The sequence below is a fragment of the Gracilinanus agilis genome, chromosome 5 (genome assembly GCF_016433145.1).
Source record: "Gracilinanus agilis isolate LMUSP501 chromosome 5, AgileGrace, whole genome shotgun sequence".
In the NCBI taxonomy this organism is placed as follows: Eukaryota; Metazoa; Chordata; class Mammalia; order Didelphimorphia; family Didelphidae; genus Gracilinanus; species Gracilinanus agilis.
Window position 1 is genome coordinate 88,627,135 of NC_058134.1, and position 22,667 is coordinate 88,649,801.

Genomic DNA, 22,667 nt, shown 5'->3' on the forward strand with positions numbered 1-22,667 from the left:
AGAGAAGAGAAAGAGAGAAAGAGAGGAGAGAGACAGAGAGAGAGAAAGAGCTTTATAGAGAGGTTCTTATGCCTTATGCATTTATTAACAAATTTAATTTGAGTATATTCCAGATCTGGTATTCAATACCCATATGACTTGAGTCAACTCATTTCTCATCTCTCATCTGAAAAATGAGGGGGTTGGATTAGATAACCTGTAAGGTCCCTTCTAACTTTAACTCTGTGGTTTATTACATATAATATGAGTGTGTCTATATTAAGTATATATATATATACATATATATGTGTGTGTTTGTATCTATATTTGGGGGTTTATATATGTATATATAAGAATACATTCACAGAGATAAAGAATAGAACTCAAATGTTCTCTTAAATGAGAAATTGGGAGAAAGGGAATAGGGAAGATTTTCTGACACTATTAGTATCCAAGAGAATATACAGAGGAGGAGATGGTTGACAAGACACTTCCATACTACTGGAATGGATAGGTAGAAAGGCAGACATGCTGTGTTCTCCAATCAATTAATTTGATTAGAAAACATATTCACATATATATGTAGGTGTGTATATAATAGTGTTAGTATTTCATATTATATATAATTATATATAACAATCTGTTTAATATATCTAGTTAGTCTATATAGAATATATAACATATTAATTTATATATGTGTATGTGTACATTTTTGTTCATGTTAAAATTTTTTCTCAAATATGAACCTTTCCAAAAAGCACCTAGAAGTTAATGAGACATATTATGTTTAAGTAGTTAAATATTTGCTTTATTTTTATTCAGTTACAGACTGGCTAATAGCATGATAGCAAATATAAGGCAACAGAAATTCCTATGAGCAAAAAGTGTCCCTGCCCATAATTGTTTTCTGTACAACAGAATGTGCCTGGAATGTAATAATTGTAATTGTCTTTTGAGTTATTGTTAAATGGATGACACATTTCTCCACTCTGTGCTCATTATGATGTTTGCCACATTCCAAATAGCAGCTTTTTGACAGCAGCTGATTAGTGCTAAAACACCAAGAGTAGCCCAGGTCTGATTTACTAGATAGTTGAGTGTTTAAAAGTATTCTTCTATGACAATACTACTTACATCATCATTGATTTTCTTTGCTTTTGTCTTTAACATACAAACAGGTGGTTGGTTAAAAAAATGTTTTTAATCACTGTAAAATAAATTATGACCTTTCATAAATGCTGACTTATTTATCCTCCTTATACCATTCCCAACTTTTGCTCTTAATCACACATTTGTTCTTTTGAATGCTGTTTAAAATGTAACTATTTTGAATATAGCACCAGTTTAAAATGCTTTGCCTTCCCAGTTGCTTTTAGCCAAAGACCCATTTGACAAGGAGGAGGAGTTTTAAGTTTTTTTATGCAACTCTTTACAGGGAAGAGGCCAAAGTTCTGGCAAAGAGCTATCACCCCCTCTATTCCCCACAAGTGTATATTTTGAAAATCAAAAACTCTTATTTGTTTCTCCTGAGGTTTTTCTTTTTTTTTCCTTCTGCAACATTTTAATTGGTGCTTTCAATAAGAGTAACATAATTTTACCTGTATTGTATTTGTCGTGGTGAATTTCAACACTAGGTCCAGTTTTAATTATGAGTCAGAAAATTAGGAGCATCAAAGGCATTTTCCTTCCTGAGTATCTTTTTTTTCCAGAAAGTATCACATTGTTGTTCTGTTAGAATAACTTACATCTGTTCTTTTATGCGCTTTTCCTTTTTCATAGTGCACATAATTATAAGGTGCATTCTTTTATGCTGACAACCATCACCACGGAAAATGTTGATAGGCTATGAACAAATTCAGGAGATGCCTGTTAGAAGGAATCTGTCTCGTACTTCCCCTTTTTAAAATTTAAACTTAGAGCAACATTTTTAAATGGTTCTGAAATAGCATAACTTATTGCTTAGCTTTGCATGTGGTGGCACATCTCACATCTGCATTGTGTATGCCACACATTCTTAATTATAATGCTAAGGTAAGAAAAGATGCAGTACCTTTTCAGAAGGCCCTAAAATCAAGACGTAGGCACTCAAAACAAAGAAGAAAGGCTTTGGATGAGTCAACAAATAAATATCTTCACTTGAGAAACTGGAAATCCTACAACACAACTGTTGTGACAGCTGGGTGAGAAAGTGGGGTCCTGGAGTGAGGAAGACTCCTCTTCCTGAGTTCAAATCTGGCCTCAGACACTTACTAACTATATGACCCTGAGCAAGTCATTTAACCCTGTTTGCCTCGGTTTCCTCATCTGTAAAATGAGCTGGCGTAGAAAATGGCAAAACCACTCCAGGATCTTTGCCAAGAAACCTCAAATTGGGTTCATAAAGAGTAGGACCCATGGGGCAGCTGGGTAGCTCAGTGGAGTGAGAGTCAGGCCTAGAGACAAGAGGTCCTAGGTTCAAACCCGGCCTCAGCCACTTCCCAGCTGTGTGACCCTGGGCAAGTCACTTGACCCCCATTGCCCACCCTTACCAATCTTCCACCTATGAGACAATACACCGAAGTACAAGGGTTTAAAAAAAAAAAAGAGTAGGACCCAACCAAAAATGACTGAACAACAACAAACTGCCCCTTCTACCATGGTAGAATGACTTAGTAGGTTTACCCTTTGGAACCTGTCCAATTTGGTTTTGCTTCTAACTCTCCTTCTAGGAAGTCATCCAATCTGAGAATTCTATCAGAAAGTTTTCTTGAACATTGAGCTTAATATCCTCCCACTCTCCACTCCCTCCTCTTTTACTAGTTGACTGAGGCTTAGGATTTAGGGAAAAGAAACACACCCTATTGCTCTGAAAACCTTCAGTGTAGCACTGTAATCCTATTTGGTTCTCAAGGCTTTGTTTCTCACCCTCTTTTTTTTCTGCTCAGTCAGTCTTTGAATTAAATGTTATAATTAAGGTCTTTCAAGCCAAACATCCTCTATTGAGGCTAGCAGGATGCATTTGGACAAATCAACTAGCCAGAAAGCCCACAACTGCATTCTTTTTTTGTTTGTTTGTTTTTAGTTCCTTGTTAACTGGCATGGTGGAAATAGAATAGGAAATTAGCTACTTGAAGGCTGGGACCACTCTTCTATGAAGTGCTTATCTCACTGTGGGCTCTTAATATCCCTGGACTCAAGTCTGATGATGACTCAGCTAGTATGAGCCACTCTCTTGAAGTAAACAAAAACTACCACCCATGTGAGATGAGTTTAACACTTTCAGAGCAACCAACAAGATAAGATGCCAGTTATTAATGAACATTTCCTGAGCCCTGAAGAGTTTATTCCTTTTTCACGGATGAGTGGTGTTTTCTCTTAGTTAAGAGCTTACTGTCTCACAATCACTGGTAAGAACAAATGGATCCATTATGCCTAGTGCCATGTCTGTGGTAAAACTAGAGGGTACTTACATTGGCAGCATAGACTCAATGAATGTTATAGCATTTGGAGACTTTTACACAATTCCTCTAGAAGGTTGGGCTAAAAGTTGCAGCACCGAATCCTAGCTGGGATCCCATCTCCTCCATTTCTAAACACATGGATAATGTTTTGAGGATTGTTATTAGGAATGAGAGCTCAAATGTTGAACTTAATTCATTTGTTGGTGACTTATTTACTTGGGCTACTGAGCCTCATTTTTTATAGCTGTTGATCTTGAAACCCCAATATTAGCAGTAAGTAAAGTATTTGAAACTTAAAAGGGTCAGTTTCCCATTTATTTGGGAAATATGGCAAAGAGATTTTTTTCCATTTCTGAAATGGTCGAATACTAAAATGACATCATAAATCAAGACAATATAATATAGATTTTCTTTATCAACTTTTCTTTTAATACATTTATCTTCTAGTAGCTTAAGAAAAATTTTGAGTAATTTTTGTTATAATTTTGTCTCTCTCAGATGGATCATGACCCTAGAAATCCTGCATATATTGCTACCCAAGGACCACTTCCAGCTACTGTGGCTGACTTTTGGCAGGTAAGTCCTTTTAAGTTAAACCCTTTCTGAAAGTGGGATTTATCAAACTGGTCTTCAATAACTAACCCCCTTGGCTTTATTAAGTTCAGTGGAACACAGTTGTATAGGCCAAGATGCCTGTGTTGACACTACATTCAACATCTTGCATTGGTCATTTCATTTAAAAATTAAAAATCTGTGAAATTTCATTGGCAAAGTTATTGCTGTACAATGAGGGTTATATTTGAAGCCAGGGAGAGACCTGGATTCAAATTTCACCTCTAATATTCAGATCACAACTTCTCTGAACCTCATTTTCATTGTTTGTAAAATGGGAATAACAAGAGCATCACAGAGTTGTATGGAGCAAATGAGAGAATAAATATAAAGTGCTTCATAAAACCTTCAAGTTCTACATACATCTCAGATGTTTTTGAAGGGCAGCTGTACCTGGAGGACAGGTTCCTATGGTAAAAAATATTAGAGAGCTTCACCTAATTTTCTTATTTTAATTAGAAAAAAGAAAGGGAATAAACATGCTCATGGGATTTTTTAAAAAGTGTTGGACATTCCTCTTACCAGTTCAGATTGCAACCTATCTATTCCTTCTCATTCAGTTCAATTCTTGATCACGGCCTCCCTTAAATCTTCCATATGTAGGGGCAGCTATGTAGCATAGTGGATAAAGCAAACATGCCTGGAATCAGGAGGTTCTGGCTTCAAATCTGGCTTCCAACACTTTCCAGCTGTGTGACTCTGGGCAAGTCGCTTAACCCCTATTGCTTAACCCTTGCCACTCTCCTGTCTCAGAAACTAAGACAGAAGGTAAGGGTAGAGACTAAATCTTCCATAGGAGGCCAATGTAACACTTTTTCCTCCGAGTCTCTTAGTATTTCATAAAGATGAGTATGATATTTGAGTTGCCTATTATCTCTCATTCTTATTACATGGCTGACCCAACTCCTTTTTCTATCATACATATGTCCAAAAGTTAGCCTTATTCAACACATTTTACCTTTTTAAGGCATATTCATTTTTATCTTCTAGTGGCTTAAGAAAAAAAATTTTGTCATAATTTTTCTTTCTCAACTGGATTATGGCTCAGAAATCTTACATTGTGTGTGGCTCTTAATGGTGGAGATATTTTACAAATTTTTTTTTAACTACGTGATAGTACTCTAACTGTATTTTCTGTTTAACTGAGGGTTATTAATCATTTACACATTGATTCTGCCCAAGGCATGGATAACCCTATACAGCATGCTTTTCCAGGTGGCAATGGTAGATCTTGCAACTTATATATTTTAAAAATACTGGGCACTGAGATGCCCATCAGGTTAACTTCCTAACATTTCAAAAGGAAGAGTACACATCAAAGAATGGTCCAGAGGAGGAGGGTTAGGATGGTGGGAAAGTCTAGGAACCATCATTTAAGTAACAGTTGAAAGAATATAGGATGTTAATCCTGTAGAAGACAATGCTAAAGTGAGATGTGATGGTTGTCTTCAGAAAGGTGAAGGGATATTATCTGGAAAGAATGATGGGGAAAACCAAAAGAGATTTTACAGATGAACAACTGAATCTAAATCTGGTGTTTTTGTTGTTGTATCATGTGGTGTCTCTATGTTGCTCCAGAGGAAAGAAATGAAAGTAATCAATTGATGAAAAATACTGGCAGTATATTTTGGTTCAAAGGAAAAATGAATGGGCTAACAAAAATGGAAACTATGTCCTTGTAAAGTAGTGAATTCTGTCAGTAGAAGAGTTCAAGCAGAGGTTTACCAGGCACGTTGTAAAAGATATAATTGTGTTGGTTGAAAGTTTGGATTGGGTGACTTGCAAAGTATGTTTTAGCTTTAAGATTCTATGATCTTTAAAATAAGTATTTAGAAGAATTTTCACCATTTTGGGTCCCTTCCTTTGGATACCCTCCGTGTCAGTGTTCTTGTTTAAATGCTCTGTGCAGAATTGACCATGACATTCCAGATGTGGTCTGAAGAAGACAGAATACAACAATCCTATCACCTCCCCTCGTCTTGGACATTGCTTCTTCTAATGCAGTCTTGGCATTTTATTCACTTTCTTAGCCATCTTATCCCACTGGTGACTCACATCGAGTTTGCAAACCACTAACATTCTGAAATATTTTTTTCAGAAAAACTAGTTCCTAATCATGCCTCCCCTATTTTGCACTTGTGAAATTGGTTTTTAAATGAAGTAGAAGACTTGACATTTATCATATTAAATTTTGACTTCTAGATTGTTAGTAGCATTTTGAACCCCAGTTCTGTCTTCAGTATGTTAGCTGTCCCTTCCGGCTTTGCATCATCTTCAATGTTTATAAATTTGTTATTGATACTTTTAACCAGGCTATTGATAAATATGTCATGTCACAAAGCCAAACACAGATCACTGAAGCACTCCACTGAAGACAATTCAAATCTATTCTTTTAGTCCATTAGTATGCTTTTGGATTCATCTAGTTCTGACTGAACCCACCTAATTGTACTACTTTCTAACCTACATGCCTTCATCTTTTCCACAAGAGTGATAGGAGAGATTTATGAAAACTACTTTGCTCCAACCTATATAAACTGTAGTTATAACATTTCCTTGATGGGCCAATTTGGTAACATTCTCAAAAAAAGGAAATTGGTTAATGTCGAGTGGCCCATTCTTAATACATTTTTTAAAATATCAGTCATTTATTTTTTCCCAATCTTTGTAACCAATAAGCATAGTAAAGCAAAATAAACTTCTCTATAAGCCATGTCCAAAAATATGTGTCTCATCCTACAATAGCACCTCTCTGTCAAAAGGTGAGTAAGCAGATGTTTCATCACCAATGACATATCTTATTTTTAATTACATCATGCTGACTCTTTCTAGTCACTACTTTCTTTTCTAAATATAAAGGAGCAATTCCTTTGTTAATACATTCTAGCATGTCAGAGATCAAAGTCAAGCTCACTATCTTATTGTTTGCAGAATCCATTTACTTCCTTTAAAAAAAATCAGAACATTCACCCTTCTCCAATTATGTGTAACTTTCTTTCTCTATAGTGTGAGGTATGTCTCACTGGCTATATGTATCCTCACAATTATCCATACAAGTCATTTTAGTAACTTGGGATGTGGAAAGTCTGGGCCAAGTGACTTGAGATTATTAAGAGAAGTTCGATATTTCAATGTTATTATCTTATTAATATTGATGTTTAACTCCCTCATACCCATTTCTTGTTTGGTCCTTTACTGTCAAAAGAACATTCTTCTTGTAGGCAAAGTAAGAGAAAACCATAGCAGCCACCCTGAGTGGTGTTACTATCCCTTCTCTGATCTTCCTCTCTTCCCCAATACAGCAACAAATAAAAAAAAATCTCCAACACTTTCATTTCCCCCGAGCTTTCCTTTCCTTCTTCAGCTCATTCTGCACCTTTACACTCCTGACATTATCGTCACAGGTCTGTGCTGTGCTTCTGTGTGCATCTATTACCTCTCATGTTTCCATCTTCATATTTGACTTTTTAAAATTCAAGTTTCTTGGTGTGCATCCACATTGGTCTCTTTAGACAATTCACCTTTTTCTCCTCCTCAGAATTATTTATTTTTGTGTCTTTAGAATTTCATTCCTGAGAGAATCCCTTTCCTTCTGGTCTACCTTCCCCTGCAGAGTTTAAATCCATAGGGGCCTAGCTATCCTTTCTCTAAACCCTTTGAAATCTTCTCTCCTAAAATTGAGGGTTTCTGTCAGATTAAACTTTGCTTTCCCCTCCTCTATTACAAATGGAAGACAAAGTAGACACTTTCACCCTCCGGGTTATCTTCACTTACTCCTCAACAACCAATCTTTGTTAGGGGACCCTAATTCAGAATGGAATTTAGCCTTGTTGGTTCTTTTGCTTCTTGAAGGATGAAATTGTCATTAAAGTAAGTCAAAAATTATTGATTACTTACTCTGATTCTGGCAATGAGGCCCACTCTTCTAAGACAATGCCTTAGGTAGAGGAAGTGCTTGGTGTATCTAAATCAAACAGGTGGAGAAATGGGCAGGAAAAAAAACAAAACCAGAAGGCATGAAGGATGATTTAGTTCTGGTTCCTGAGTTAGACTCCTGCTCCTGCTCCTCTTCTTTTTCCTCTTCTTTTTTGTCTTCTTCTTCCTGCTCCCCACCTCTCTCTCCAAACTGCTCATCTGTAAAATGGGAACAATAATAGTTGTGGTTGTGAAGATCCCATGTGATATTTATATGTAAAGTGCTATATAAATGTTATTATTACTATTTGAATTCCCTTTTGAGTTATAGGCATCTCTTCAACTTCACCAAATCAAGCAAGCATCTACTATTTGTCAGTCACTCTGCTAGACCAAAACAGAAGTCAAGTGCTTTGCAAGTAAAATTATTTCCATATGCTGCCTTGAAAATGAGAACATAGGACACATATGCATACATACATATATATCTATACATGAATATAGATCTTAATTGTGAAGTTACATCTTTCTGAACCAGAAGTTCATATGCTACAAAGAAGCAAGTTATAAACATTGTCTTTTAAAATGGAAAACAATACCTTATACATTGTAGTATACAACATTTACACTTTCTAGTTGAAAAATACTCTTCAGTCATCTCTGTCAAAACAATTGGAGATTTGCCATCAAGATTATTTATGTATAGAGAAGTAAAGGGTAGCAAATTTTTACTAACCACAACAGTATATTTAGGGATATCGGGAACCCCAGATTATCAATATGAGTCCCAAGCAAATCACATGGTATTTCATATCTCCTTCCTTCTCAAATTTACAACATTTATATATATGTGTGTGTGTGTGCATATATATATATATGAAATTAGATTAAAATGTATATTGATGTTAGCCATGAAGGGAAAAAAGAAATCTCAGAAAGATAACTTAAAACCCTTAAAGTGTGAATATAAGAAGAGGGAGTCCTTCCCATTCACATTGCCTTGGTCAAGAGGTTCATAGAAATAAATGGACCTCAAGTCTTTTTCAGGAGATGCCAATGTTATTTTCATTGCTCCATTAATCTGGGTCCTCAACAGACCCTTAGACAATCAACCCTAACTCTCTAATCCCTAGAGAGATTTTTATTTGATAACTCAGTAGGAAGAGGGTTATCTAGGGCTCTTGCCTTCTAATTTTCTAGTCTCATCCTAGCGATTCAACAAAATATGTTGCTCTTCAAGACAAATTCAGTTATTAAAAATTGTTATGACCTCTCCTGGCTAGATTTCATGTAATGCCTAATAGAGAGGAAGAAAGGCAAATAGGCCAAAAGAAGGCAATCTTAGGTCACATGAATCAACATGATGTTTCAATAATTGCTTAATTAATGTTGATTATTAATACTAATTGATCTACTTTAACTTAAATAAACTCCAGATCCAGAACTACCATCTACTTAATTTAAAAACATTCTGATTTAGAGCATTAATGTTGAATGATGGCAAATATATCCTTTATTTTTTAGAACTAATGGCCCAAATTTTGCGTTTTAGATCTACCAATTAAATGATCATCTATAGTAAGTAAGATACTTTGCTTAGAAGTACGGGAAATATGAAGTATACACCAGAGTCCCTGTCTATATTTTCATTCTAGTAGAGAAACAAGATAAAAATTAATGCATATAAAGGTAATTAACAAAATAAATAATCAACAAAATAAAGAGTTAAAGAGTGCTACATGACATATCATAAAGCAGTACATGATTAATTTTTTAATAATATAGACAACAAATATCTCAAATTCTTCACATTCATTTTTTTAAGATCAGAGGCACTTATAGATCTCTGATTCAAGTCGAAAAGATTTCGGAACTCATATGTCTACTCTCAGATTATTCCCTTACCTCTATGAATATTGCACTGAGCAGCAGAAAGATAACTACTTTGCAGACATGATGATTATTAAGAATCAAGTACTCAAAAGGGCCAGCAAGCAAACTAGCACTGCATATTTGGCAGATGAAGCCCCCATGCCCAACGTAAAGATTTTGAGAAGTTTGCTCTTCTTGTGCTCTTTCTTCATTTCATCTAATATTTATTGAGCATGTACTTTGCACCAGGCTTCATTCTAGATAAAAAGAACTCATGGAATATTAGAGTTAGAGTGGACCTCTGCAACTCTTGGGTGGAACATGAGCTCCCTCTACATCTCCCTAAAATGACAAACTAGGCTTCATGTAAAGACCTCCAGGGGTGGAAAATTCACTCCCAGGGAAGCCCCATCCTATTTCTAGATAACTCTAATTGTTATAAAGTTTGTCATGTCATCTTGAAATCTGCGCCCCCCATAAATTCTACCCATTCATTCTAATGCTTCCTGTAGACGCCAAGTGCAATGAATCTAGTCTCTCTATTTTGCATAAAAACTTCAAATATTTGAAGGTTGTAATAATGTTTTCCCTCCAGGGCATCTCTTCTCCAGACTGAACATCTCAAGGTCTTTTTTTTTCTTTTTATTTAAATTTATTTGCTTGTTTCTTACATTGAAATACTCAGCTAGCTTCCTCCTTCCCTCCCCTCCGACCATTAGAGAAGGCATCATGTATATATAAAATTATGTTTTGCTTATTTCCATTTATCGGTTCTTTTTTCTGGAGGTGGACATACATAAGTCATTTTTCAAACAATATTTCTGTTGCTATACCTAATGTTCAAGTAATCCTCCCATAGCATGATGTAAATTCCTTCTACTACCTCAATAGGCTTCTTCTGAATAAATTTTGTAATCCTCCTAAGATGAAATGCCTTTCACTTCTCTCATTCTGGACACTATACTTTTGATAAAGCATCCCAGAACTACATTAGCTTTTTAGAGCTGCCTCATCATACTGTCATCTAGCAAGTTTGTAGTTCACTATAAACCCTTGTCCTTTTTATTTTTTTAATCTTCTTTTTATATCACATTCATTTATGGATATATTCCTCCTTCTCCCCTCTCTGGAGAGTCATCCTTTGTAACGAGAATTTAAAAATCTAAGAGGGGAGCAAAAGAGTTCTGCAAAATTAACCAATAATCAACTACCTCAGACACACCTGGCAATATTCTACAACCCCAGATCTCCATCTCTGTGTAAAAGAAGAGATCTATATTCTTGGACCTTACTTGGATATCATTACACAGTGCTCAATTTCATGGTTTTTTGTAATGTTTCTTACCATTTACTATGTTGAGGTCATTCTGTCCATTGTTTTCCTAGTTCTGCTTACTGCACACTGTCAGATCATCAATCTTCTTTTGCCTCTCTGAATTTTTCATGATTTCCTATAATAAAATAATATTCCAGTATATTAGCATACCATGACTTGCCTAGCCTTTTCCCAATCAATGATTACCTACTTTGTTTCAAGTCTTTGCTACCTCAATAAGTACTATTATAAATATTTTGGTGAAGATAGGCAACTTTCTGTCTTGATGGCCCGGGTCTTTTTCATATGAACTCAATAAATTTCTCCCTAATATCGTGCTTTACAATGGACTTTTCAGCTCGAGTATAGAACATTCTTGATAGGTAATAGTTAATAATAAATTAACACAATAGTAAGCAGTATATAACACATTGAGATTTGTAAAGTGTTTTCTTCAAACCAGCTCAGTATAAATCAAGTAATACAAATATTATTATCCTCATTTGACCTATGAAGGAAAAGTTAAAAGATTTGCCCATATCTACGATAGCTGGGAAATGCCCAAAGTGTCAAATAAAATAATATTTCCCTCTGTCTACTCTTGTCATTTTTTTTAACTCTTACCTTCTGTCTTAGAATCAATACTGAATATTGGTTCAAGGCAGAAGAGGGTATATCTAGGCTAGACAATTGGGATTAAGTGACTGGCCTGGGCTCACATAACTAGGAAGTGTCAGAGGTCAGATTTGAACTCTCCATCTATCAGGCTGCCTAGCTGTCCCTACTCCCTTCATTTTACAGGAAATTAAGGCAAGAGAAGTTAATTGACTTGGTTAAGGTCACACAACTGGTAAACATCTGAGGCAACATTTCAACCCAGGTCTTCCTAACTCCAAATCTAACCCCTCTGCCCACACTACATTGTGCTTGCTGCCTCTCAGTTCTGGACTTAAGGGATAATTCATTAAGTCACTGCTAACACTTTAGCTGCTTTTTCACTACCCCTTTTCCCCACTTAAAATAGACATATAGTAGACATGAGTTAATTCATATATGGCTTCTCAAGTTTCCCAAGTCCTATTCCTCTCTAAACCATCGTTATGTAGTAGTAATAGTAATAAAATCATAACAACCCATATATGTACGCAGAATTCCAACTCAGGCTTGGACAATGGTGATCCTTTTGAAGACATGTTTATGTTCAAAATAACTTTAGTCCCCAGTGCTCTTACCTAACCCATCTTAACATTTTGAAATTAATCTTTGGTTAAAATCAAACAAAATGCCTGAATACCTTTTACTTATTCTTCTTTTTGTATCATAGTTGAAATCCTACTGAATTTTCAGCTTTCAAGTACAGTTTTGATTCACAGTCCTTTTTTCTTCTCTTGGCTTACAACTGGGCTTGATGCATTCTTAATGGGTACTCATCTTGAAGAGCATGGCAGCCTAAAAGTGCCTCTTCTATCTAAGGTGTAAAATATGCATATTTAATTTAGAACATGAAAGCAGGCTGAGGAGAGTGTAGTTCATAAGTAACAATGTTCCCTGGGGCCCAGGTAACTTAATGTACATGTCAAGCTATTGAGAATAAATACATCAATAGTAATTGTACAACTGTTCACTTTCAAAAAAATTCTGGCTTATGAGTGTTTGCGCTTGCCATGGAAATCCCTAAATCACATGGTAGGCACACCAAGACATATTAAGTCTGTTGTACTTGAAAAATGAGCGTGCTCTTAGACCCTATTCAAAGAAGTCTAGTGTGGTTTTCAGTAAAATTGCCAGTGCTTTGCATTTAACAGTCCCCTCACCCCCTTGGACAACTATTAAGTTGTTGCTAGTGGAAAAACAATCCAGAGGTGGTTACTGCTATTTATCAGAGACCAACTTTGGGCTACATTCCTGGACTGGACATTGCATGTGATAGCTAAAAAGGTGGGTTTCCCTTTGTCTCTATCTCTATTGCTAATCCATTCAGAGTTCTAAAATGTGTTTCTTACTGTGTTATATGTAATCTAGTCCTTTGAGAGGGAAAAAAGATAGATGTATCTGAATGATTTGAACTGTGACATATTTGCTTCCTTCCAAAAATACTCAGAAGAAATGATTAATGAATCCAACAATTAATTATGTTTTATAAATGCTTTTTATGTACCAGTTGACAAGGACTGGGGTACAAAGCCAAAAATAATCTGATCCCTGTCTTCAAGTACCTTTCATTCTATAGTAGGGGATATCATAAATAAGTTTTAATGAAACATATTCCTAAAAAATACATAAATAGAGCAACTTGGAATTTCAATGGCTTCCGTATGACCTTGAGTGCCATTACCAGTGTTGATTGTTTAGGGTGGCTATGACTACAACATAATCAGACATTCAGGGGATGTAATTGCTATGCTTGCTGAGAAATTGCTCCTGGTAAGGCAAAACCAAGGTTTCTGGACCTCTGCCCTCAGAGGGCTATGTAGATGGGTGGCAACAAATCAGAATGCCCAGATCTGTCAGATCTATCTGGTTCTGTGTCAGTCATGTGCACCCAACAAATAAGGTGCCAAACACAGTGAAACCTCACTAATTTGGAATTTGAGGTCATTCCAACAGGGCTAGGTTAAAATTGGCCTTCTGCACAGTCTATGAAACAAATGTGAACAAGATCGTGGTGAAGGGAGAGAAAGGAAACGCTTAACTTACTCTAGAGAACAATTTGTTTTCAAACATTTTAACAGCATCCATTTTCTCACAAACAACTAAGGGGTTGATTGAATCAGGTCCCATGGGACCATGACTTGGAAATTCTTTGTTACCACTTACTTTGAATTACTGGTATGTCTATATATACTAAAATGTATCCAAAGTGTACTTTTATGATATTTAATGATTTAAATTTTCCATGAATTCAGACTGATAGTCTATTCAACGAATGAAGTCTTGCTGTAATTTCAAAAGCTTGATGTTTTCACTACACATTTGAAAAGGATGTTTAGGAGATTTTTGTGTCTGCCAATGTAATCACCTTAAGGGAGTCTGCTCTAAAGGTCCATTCCAACCCTATAAGGTGTGTTTTGAAATTGAAGAAATTTTTCCTCCCCTGTAATTTTCTTTTGATTTGGGGGATCAGAAAAGTGATGGCTTAGAAAAGAGGTGGAGGTGGGAAGGGGCAGTGAAGAAACCAGTCAGTTTGGTGAAATAGTAGGTTAAACTAGTTATTTGTCATCATTTAGACCAAATGACTGACTGGCTAATTTTCTTTTCTAACTGGTTGTGTCAGAGCTCTGTAGATGTAGCCAGCATCCATTGTTAAATTGAACTGATTCCTCTACTCGACATGGTGCTTTTCTCTCCTCCTATAATAAATGAATGCAGAAACACGGCATGTTTATGTTTATAACAATCTCTATTCCAGATTTATAGACCACACACCTTAGGTTGTAGAGTGGCAATAACAATTTCTTCAGTGGAGAAGAATCATTATAAACTCCGTGCCTTCTCACAGAAGGCACTTAATAAATGTGTAGTGAATGAATTTAATTATTGCAGGAGACCATGAGCAACATTTTACCCCATACTAAAGAGAGCCAGTCTTAGATTTGGTTACAAAAAGTTCTAGTATCAAGCCAGAAAATCTTAAGATCTGTTTTTGAAGATTTTATTGTGGTTGGATGATGGACCTCAGTTTTTTGACCAGAGAAAAGAGGGCACTTTGAGTTCAAAGATAAGGATGGTCTCTGGTCACATTCTAGAATGCCATGGACCCCTCTGGGATACCCTTTTCATTTTGCCCACCTGATAAATTCAGTAAAAGTACCATCATCTAACATTTATCAACCAGATGGCTCTAGGAATTGGCATTTCTTATATCATCCAGTTCAATACCTGAATCTAGTAACCATTACTAAGTATACTGTAGCATATTGGATTTCTTGGGTTAGCATTAGGGTTAGTTAGTTGATAGAGGCTTTTTATTTATTATTACAATGGATAGTTTTCCATTTTAAGTTCCTTAAGGATGGGAATTTTGCCTTTTTTCTTCTTTGTCTCTACCATGAAATGAATAAATGAAAAAGATTTTATTAAGGACTTAGTGTGTGCCAGGCACTGTGTTAGGTACTGGGGTTAAGAATATAAAAGCAAAACAGTCCTTGCCCTCAAAGAACTTACACTCTAATAGAGAAAAACAAGATATGGGAATGATAGCCAGGGAATGGTGATTTGGTATCAGTAATCAAGGGAATGGAAAGTAGAATCATAGGTAATTAACAGATCCTTCCCAGAAATGATAGTGTTGACTTCATTACTGAGCCAGAGGTTTAGAGGAAGAATAGGTACTCAGTGGAGATGAAAAAAAGATGGCTTAAGTATAGCATGTCAGGTCGGGAACCAGACTACAAATGACAAACTCTCACCAGTCAAGAATAACATAATGGAAAGAATATTGGAGTGGCAAACATGTTGTTGTGTATATCCTAAGTGCTTAATAATTGTTTGTTGAATTGAGTTTGTTAAACTGAAGTATGGTTTCTGAAAGAAAAACAAGTTATTGCCTATCTCAGAGGAATTTTTCATGATAATAATTTCCATATGTAAGTCATTGCTCTTTCATCTACCCTTAGGTTTTAAGAAAGAGAACAAGGTTGGATGGAGATAAAGGAAAGGATTCAACTAGAAAGAACTCCTGAGAGAGCAGGTGTTAACTGAATGAACCAGAATTGTTTGAGTAACTAGCATCTTCCATTCTCCCAAATTCCAAATTAGAAAGCTATTTGTTGTTTGTATCCTGAAACTTGTCCAGCTAAATTACATCCCAGAATAGTAAAAACATAGCGAAATGCTATAACTTTGAGTCCTGGGGCAGGCTCTACTTTCTGTTCATAAGAAATGTTTTAAAAAGTAACGAATGGAAAGGCTAATCCTTCCCGTGAACTAAATAGAAATATTGATACCCAAATGGGCTTCCTGTTTGTTTGATTTAGTAAAATTCTCCTTCTGTTTTTATGCACAGTGACCTAAAAAGATATATTACCCCCAAGAGTGCCTTTGAAATTGTTTGTTTAAATTAAGTTTCATTTGGATTTAATCTTAACCAAATCTTTAGAGAGCTAGGCAGGCCCTCTGTAATGAAATGCTGTGTGTTTGAACCAATGAAAGATGTTGCCCAACTGTAAGGATTCCTCTTTAAATGAGTGGGCTTTATAATGTTACACTTGGGTGGCACAAGCAGAGTGCTAGATGATTAGTTTATGGTCTAGATCATTGTATTTTTATTACACTCATAAAATCTGTGTTTCTCCTCATTTTCGTAATGGCTTCAATGAGCTTCTATACCTTCTGAAGGCACATTAAATTGTTATGTGATGAAAGTACCGATTTAGTGGAACTAGTTTTAAAGCCTGGGTAGCTCAAAGTAAGACACATGTTTTGAATTCTTATCTTATTGTTGGATTTGCAATAAGGAAATGGGACTGGATGTAATTCACATTTATTTGCGGACTTTTTCCTTAAATACTTCACCAGCTTACATTAAATTCAAATCTAAATGATACACAATGAGGTATCTTAAGGATATTGACTATTTATATCACAAGGGAGTATAAATCAATATTAAAGGAGGAAAATATTAGCGTGTGCCTGATTTATAAAATGTAATTTAAAGGGGGAGGGCTTAATAGAATAAGCAATGAAGAGAAATCATTTGTGTTTGAGAAAATATTTTGTAGCTTTAAAAAAGGGGTGGGGGGGGAGAGACCTAATTGGATTATCATCTCAGTGTGTTTAAAAGAAATAGGGGCCCTTTGGTTTACTAAATTTACATCTAAATGTAGTTGCTTATAAATATTTCTCTGAAGTTAGTAACCCTTTGCTTAAAAAAAAAAGGCAGGTTCTTTTTCATTCTGTAATTTAATATGCTAATAAAAGTCAGCAAATATAACATCAGTATACCCATAATAATAATGGTCTTTAGTGATTATGCTATTGTTAAGCATTAATTCCTAGGCGGGTGTTCACACAGTTGTAAGCTGTGTTTGGAGAGCTTTCCTATAGGACCATTTTTGCTGGGTTTGGCCTTCCTATATAGTAATTTACAGACATTTCTTTGGTGTACTTTGGTCCTGTGGTACTTATTTTTCCCAGAGGTGGCTATCCCAAATGGTTAAATCCATTCATTAAGACTCACTATATGCTAAGGACTTGCTGTTGTTTGGACAATGGAGTGTTACGTACGTTCTGGTATAGACGAGAGGAGATACAATTTTTAATGGTTTTCTGAGTGCATTTTTCTTTTCAAAGAAGCAGCTTGGGAACTAGCTTCTGATTATCTAGAAATATGATTCTTTGTAGACCAACTAGGCCAACCACTTTTAAGATACAGAAAATCTCAACAACCCCAAAGTAGGCGTATCAAATGTTTGTTTGTTTTATGTTGAGAAGGCAGCAGTTTCTACATGCCACATCAGTTCCTATGTCGTATATTTTATGCAGAATTATAGAAAGTTTCCTTCCCAGATCAAAAGTTGGAAAACCAAACAGCTGAACATAGAATCAAGATTTTTTTTAAGCATGGAATGAAATCATTGGAAAATTTTTAATATCTCAAGGAAGCATACAAAATATGGTCCCATTTTATTCAGAGATTTGAAAGCAGCTGCAGAGTAAAAGTGTCTAATGAAAATGAAATAAATTTCCTGTGAATGGAATAAATTTTGATTGTGTCTCTGAGTGCAGTAATTATACGTGTCACGCGGTAATTAGGCAGTCACAGTGTGGCCACGGTGTCTTTCTTTGTCTGCAGATGGTCTGGGAGAACGGCTGTGTCGTTATTGTCATGCTGACACCCCTCACGGAAAACGGAGTCAAGCAGTGCTACCACTATTGGCCAGATGAAGGGTCCAACCTTTACCACATCTATGAGGTACTTAAGTAAACTAGATCTGGTTGTAAAGTTGACTGTAACTATGTGGATTGATTTTCATCCAGAGCCAAATATTACTTAATCTACTTTGACCTAAGCTGGGACCCACCATAAATTCGAATTTGGGAGGATACAGGCAGCCCTCCTCCATAGGGCTTCAAGGGGAATCCTGAGATCTGTTGAGTTCCTCTTGGAGTCAAAGCAACTAGAAGGTGACAAACCAGTTTTATGAAGGAGAAGAGGGATGAAATGTTCCTTGTTGTGGGAATTTCCAGTCTTCCTGTCATCAGGATATAAATGCTAATCACTTCCTAGAAATTTTTACAATATAAAGAGATTCAAGCTCTTTAAAAAAACTGTATTATATCTGTAATTGAAGTCTCTGATAATATATGTCTTTTTCATTGCTAAATTTTGACAAATACAAATGCTGGACATGGAAAAAAAAAAGTAAAAGTATTTACTTCTAGAGGGTAGTCCATTTAAACAGGCCCCATGGAGTATGGCTTTGAAATAGTCTCATTTGAAAGGGAAGCCCTGCTATTATTCTAATGATTTATTGATTTCTCCAGCCTGGTAAAGTAGTCTTAACACAGTGCTGTGTTTAGAGTTTGGCATATATATTATTCGACTTTTATATTTGGAGAAAAGTTGCTTCCAGATATGTCCCTTTTCAAGTTTTTTATGCATATTTAGGGTGGCCCAAAGTAAACTTAAGCGTTTAAAAAAAAAGGAATAGAATCACTAACTTCTCTGCTACAGTTTTCTACTAAGATTGACCAAAATTTCATAATAGTGAATCATTTAGAACTATGCACACCAGAGGGCATGCTTTCAGGATTGAATTCAGAGGGTGAGCAGTTATCTATATTGTCAGGGTTATTGTCTTAACTTGAGGAATACCAACCCGTAATCTGGACCTAAATTTACTCATCTATAAAATGAGAGGATGAGATTAGGTGATCTCTCAGTTTATTTCCAGCTTTAACATTCCATGAATTTATTATATGAATGTTTATGCAACTTTAAAGTTGTACTTAATGTATTTTCATGTGGAAGTTCTTATTTTTAGGGTTTACCAGATCTAAATCAAGATTGCTTCCCTTCTATTTAAGATGAAACTCAACTTCACAAAGAACTCTTTGTTGGCCAACCATTTTAACTAGTTCAGTGTTATTTCTTCAAGGCTTCTATCACAGAAACCATAAGGGCAATAACCAGGCAGAAATTTAAATAGTAACCATTTTTTTGCCCTAATTGGTTTTTTTTTCAATGATACTACAATCTCATGTACTAATATCCAAATTGGTCAGGGAAGAGGAAAGTGCCAGCCCACTGATTCCTCTGCTCTATGAAAGGTTGCAAAATTCAAACTTGACACGTGCCATATTTCCCATTTCCGCGAACCTCCAAGGAAGTGTGATACTGATTTGTACTTTAGATTTATGATGCCTTTTACCTTCTTTCTTTTTCTTCTCTAAATTATAATTTCTATCTAGGTAAATCTGGTATCTGAGCATATCTGGTGTGAAGATTTCCTAGTGAGAAGCTTTTATTTGAAAAATCTTCAAACCAATGAAACCCGGACCGTAACTCAGTTCCATTTCCTTAGTTGGTATGACCAGGGAGTTCCTTCTTCTACAAGATCACTTCTGGATTTCCGCAGGTACAACAAAGTGCATAATAACACATTAAAGAATCTAGAGTCTGGTTATTGTTTAAAAGGAATGATATTTGCAGTAATTACATAATGGAAGATTCCTCAGTTGGAAGTGTGGTCATAAATTCTAAATGTTACTGGGTTCTTACTCTTATCTATGTCTCTCTTATATTTCTGATGATGTAAGGCTCGTTTGTTTTAGCCCATCTATGTTTATCAAACTACTTGGAGATTACTGTGAGAATTATAAATGAATTAAGAACCCAAGATCAGGTGAAGGTTCTAAGCTACATATTCCTGAGTGAAAGAAGATGCAATTTCCAAATAAGTCTAGTCAGCATGGTCTGGTATCTATTTAAAAAATAACAACACTGGCTTGAAAATGACAGTTTGAAAAAATTACTCAGCCTTTTGCCCATCCTCAGGGCTTTGATAATTACCCAGTGAAAGAGATTCTCTTTTGAATATTTATTAACTGAATTGTCTGACTAGACTCACTTGGTACTAAAATGCATAGATAGACAAGGAAAATGAAATCTTGGACTGTAATGTTGATTGCTAAGCATATTTGGAACATCATCCATAGCATTTACTTGGTATTGACTAACATATAATGATAACTGGAGAGGAATAGGTTACTTGAAAATTGTGCATAGTTTCCACAGAGCTCTGAGATATCTTACCTCCACTTCACTCAAATTAGTCCACACATTTTAAAGGAATATTAAAGATTACAAATAAAAACAGAAAATAAAGAATCAAAGAATTAAGACTGAATTACACTCATTGTATGCCTACACAGATCATTCTCAATAGAAATAGTTGTTCAGACTAGATTCTACAGTAACTTAGGGCAGAGGAAGGTGGAAAGATCAGATATTTTAGTAAAGATGGGCTTTCAGCTTTAACTTTGATTTTAGACTTGTATTATAACTATAATGTATTTGATTTTGCTTATTGTTCTATTTAAGAAAGAAATGAAAAATGTAACATATTGTCTTGGATCAAATAGCATGTGAATGAGATCAAAGAGGGAATCAAATTTGGGACTATACATAGAATACACATTCCCAACCAACTCTGTTCCCTTCCTTATAGCTCCAAATTGTGTATTAGAGATCAAGATACTGAATGCATGGTAAAAAAAATCTATATGAAAATCTGTTAGCATCTATGAACAGTTGCTACTTTCTCCTATCTAAATTTCTTGACCATTTACACCTTTTCTTGATGTAAATCCATTGTATTGTAGGAGAAAATATTACTAAGGCATGCTATTTAAAATCTTACCTAAAGTAAGTTTTTTGGGATGAAGTCCTCAAAAAACATACTTGATAGACATATTGCTATACCCAAATAAAGATGGCAATTCATCTTAATATCCATGTCTTAATGTGCATTCAGTGTATGTGTGTATATATATGCATATGGGTGTATGTTTACACAGTCATATACATATATGAAATTGAGCATATACATAACCAACCCTCTATTTTTATATGTCATTATCAAGAAAAGTTAGATTCCCGAAATTCCCTTGCCCCAGAGTCAATGAAGAGATGGTTACTAAGAAGTTACCTCTGTTTTGACTTTTTCTTAAAAACCACCACCAAAACCAAAAAAAAAAAAAAATTCTAGAATCCGTATATTTGCGAGTTTCGTTTGGAAATCAAAAGTTTCTATTTCTTTACTGATTTTAGTGAATTGTGTTTCAAATAATTATTCATTTCCCAGATTAGGCTGAATATTGACCTAAACGCTCCTATTCTAAGAATGTACCTCCCTTAAGCATGAGATGCTGAGATGATTTTTTTTTCATAAGCACACAAATTACAGAGTTGGGAGAGGTGAGGCTGCTTCTGAAAACACTGGTCAGTTGAATGTTACTAGAATCCTAATTTCATCTTGAACAATAGACCAACCATTCTAGCTCTGGTCTAGCTTGTTAGTCATGCACTGATATGTGTAATTAAATATTTCTCGGAGCCCAGAGGGAGCACATTTACACTTTAAAGAGAAACTGCTAAGCTAAAAGATAATTAGCATCACATGTGAGGGCTTTGCTTAAAATATATATATTATGCTATCACTTCTTGCTGTGTGCAATGACATCTACTAACCCTGCTCACTTTAAAAATGGACAAATTCTTATTTTGCCAGCTAATTAGCGGTTGCCGGTGTCATTTTTGTGATGTTGCAGCTAGTAATATGAGCCCAGTTGCATAGTCACAAAAGTGATCATTGGAAACTGTGACTCTGCTGCAGGGACAATGTGGGAAACCCCTTTTCTGAGCCTCTAACGACCTCTGACCTTTGCTTGCTGATGGTTTGCATGATGATTTCTTTTCCACTCAATGACCCCCATGGGTTGGTTTGTATCACTAATCATTCTTCCTCAGTTAATTCCTCCTGTGTATAGATCTAAATATTAAAAATATATAATTTTTTTTCCTTCGTGTTTGGGACCTTCTGCTTATGGATGGATGATTCAGTTTAACTTAAGTAGTGTAAACCTGGGATGGAATGGGATACTTGAATATTGCTTTAATGATCTTCATAACTTCTCAGTAGACTATATCCTAGGTCAACTGGATGAAAAAAAAAATCTCATGTTGGAATATGTGATGATCGGCTTTTTTTTTTTTACTTTTTTTCTTATGTACTTTTTTTCAAGCTGTGATAATACAAGTATTTGGATCTTTTGTAAATAAAATACTAAGAAAATCATGCCACGTGGTATTTACACAACATGTCTCTTTGGCTGTTTGTGAGTTGTTGGGTTCCCCCACCCCATCCCCCAAATAGGGTTAGAGGAGGGTTTTCTTAAAATTACACTAAAGCCTTTCTAAACTCTGCAGAGGCAGCTAGTCACAACATGCTTAGAGATAACAGCATTTTAAACATGCCATAGAACGAAGAAAGGAATTACGGGAGTGCAAAAGCAAATCACAGACATATTTA

The 22,667-nt window shown here is 35.5% G+C and overlaps 1 protein-coding gene across 1 annotated transcript in view; it reads left to right on the forward strand.

Annotated features, from left to right (window-relative positions):
- The window catches only part of PTPRN2 (protein tyrosine phosphatase receptor type N2), a 1,449,868-nt gene that overhangs the window by 1,386,528 nt on the left and 40,673 nt on the right, over positions 1-22,667 (forward strand). The window contains exons 17-19 of the mRNA XM_044678956.1: positions 3,918-3,995; positions 17,927-18,046; positions 19,546-19,712. Of these exons, the coding sequence (XP_044534891.1) occupies positions 3,918-3,995; positions 17,927-18,046; positions 19,546-19,712 (365 nt within the window). The remainder of the gene's footprint in view (positions 1-3,917; positions 3,996-17,926; positions 18,047-19,545; positions 19,713-22,667) is intronic.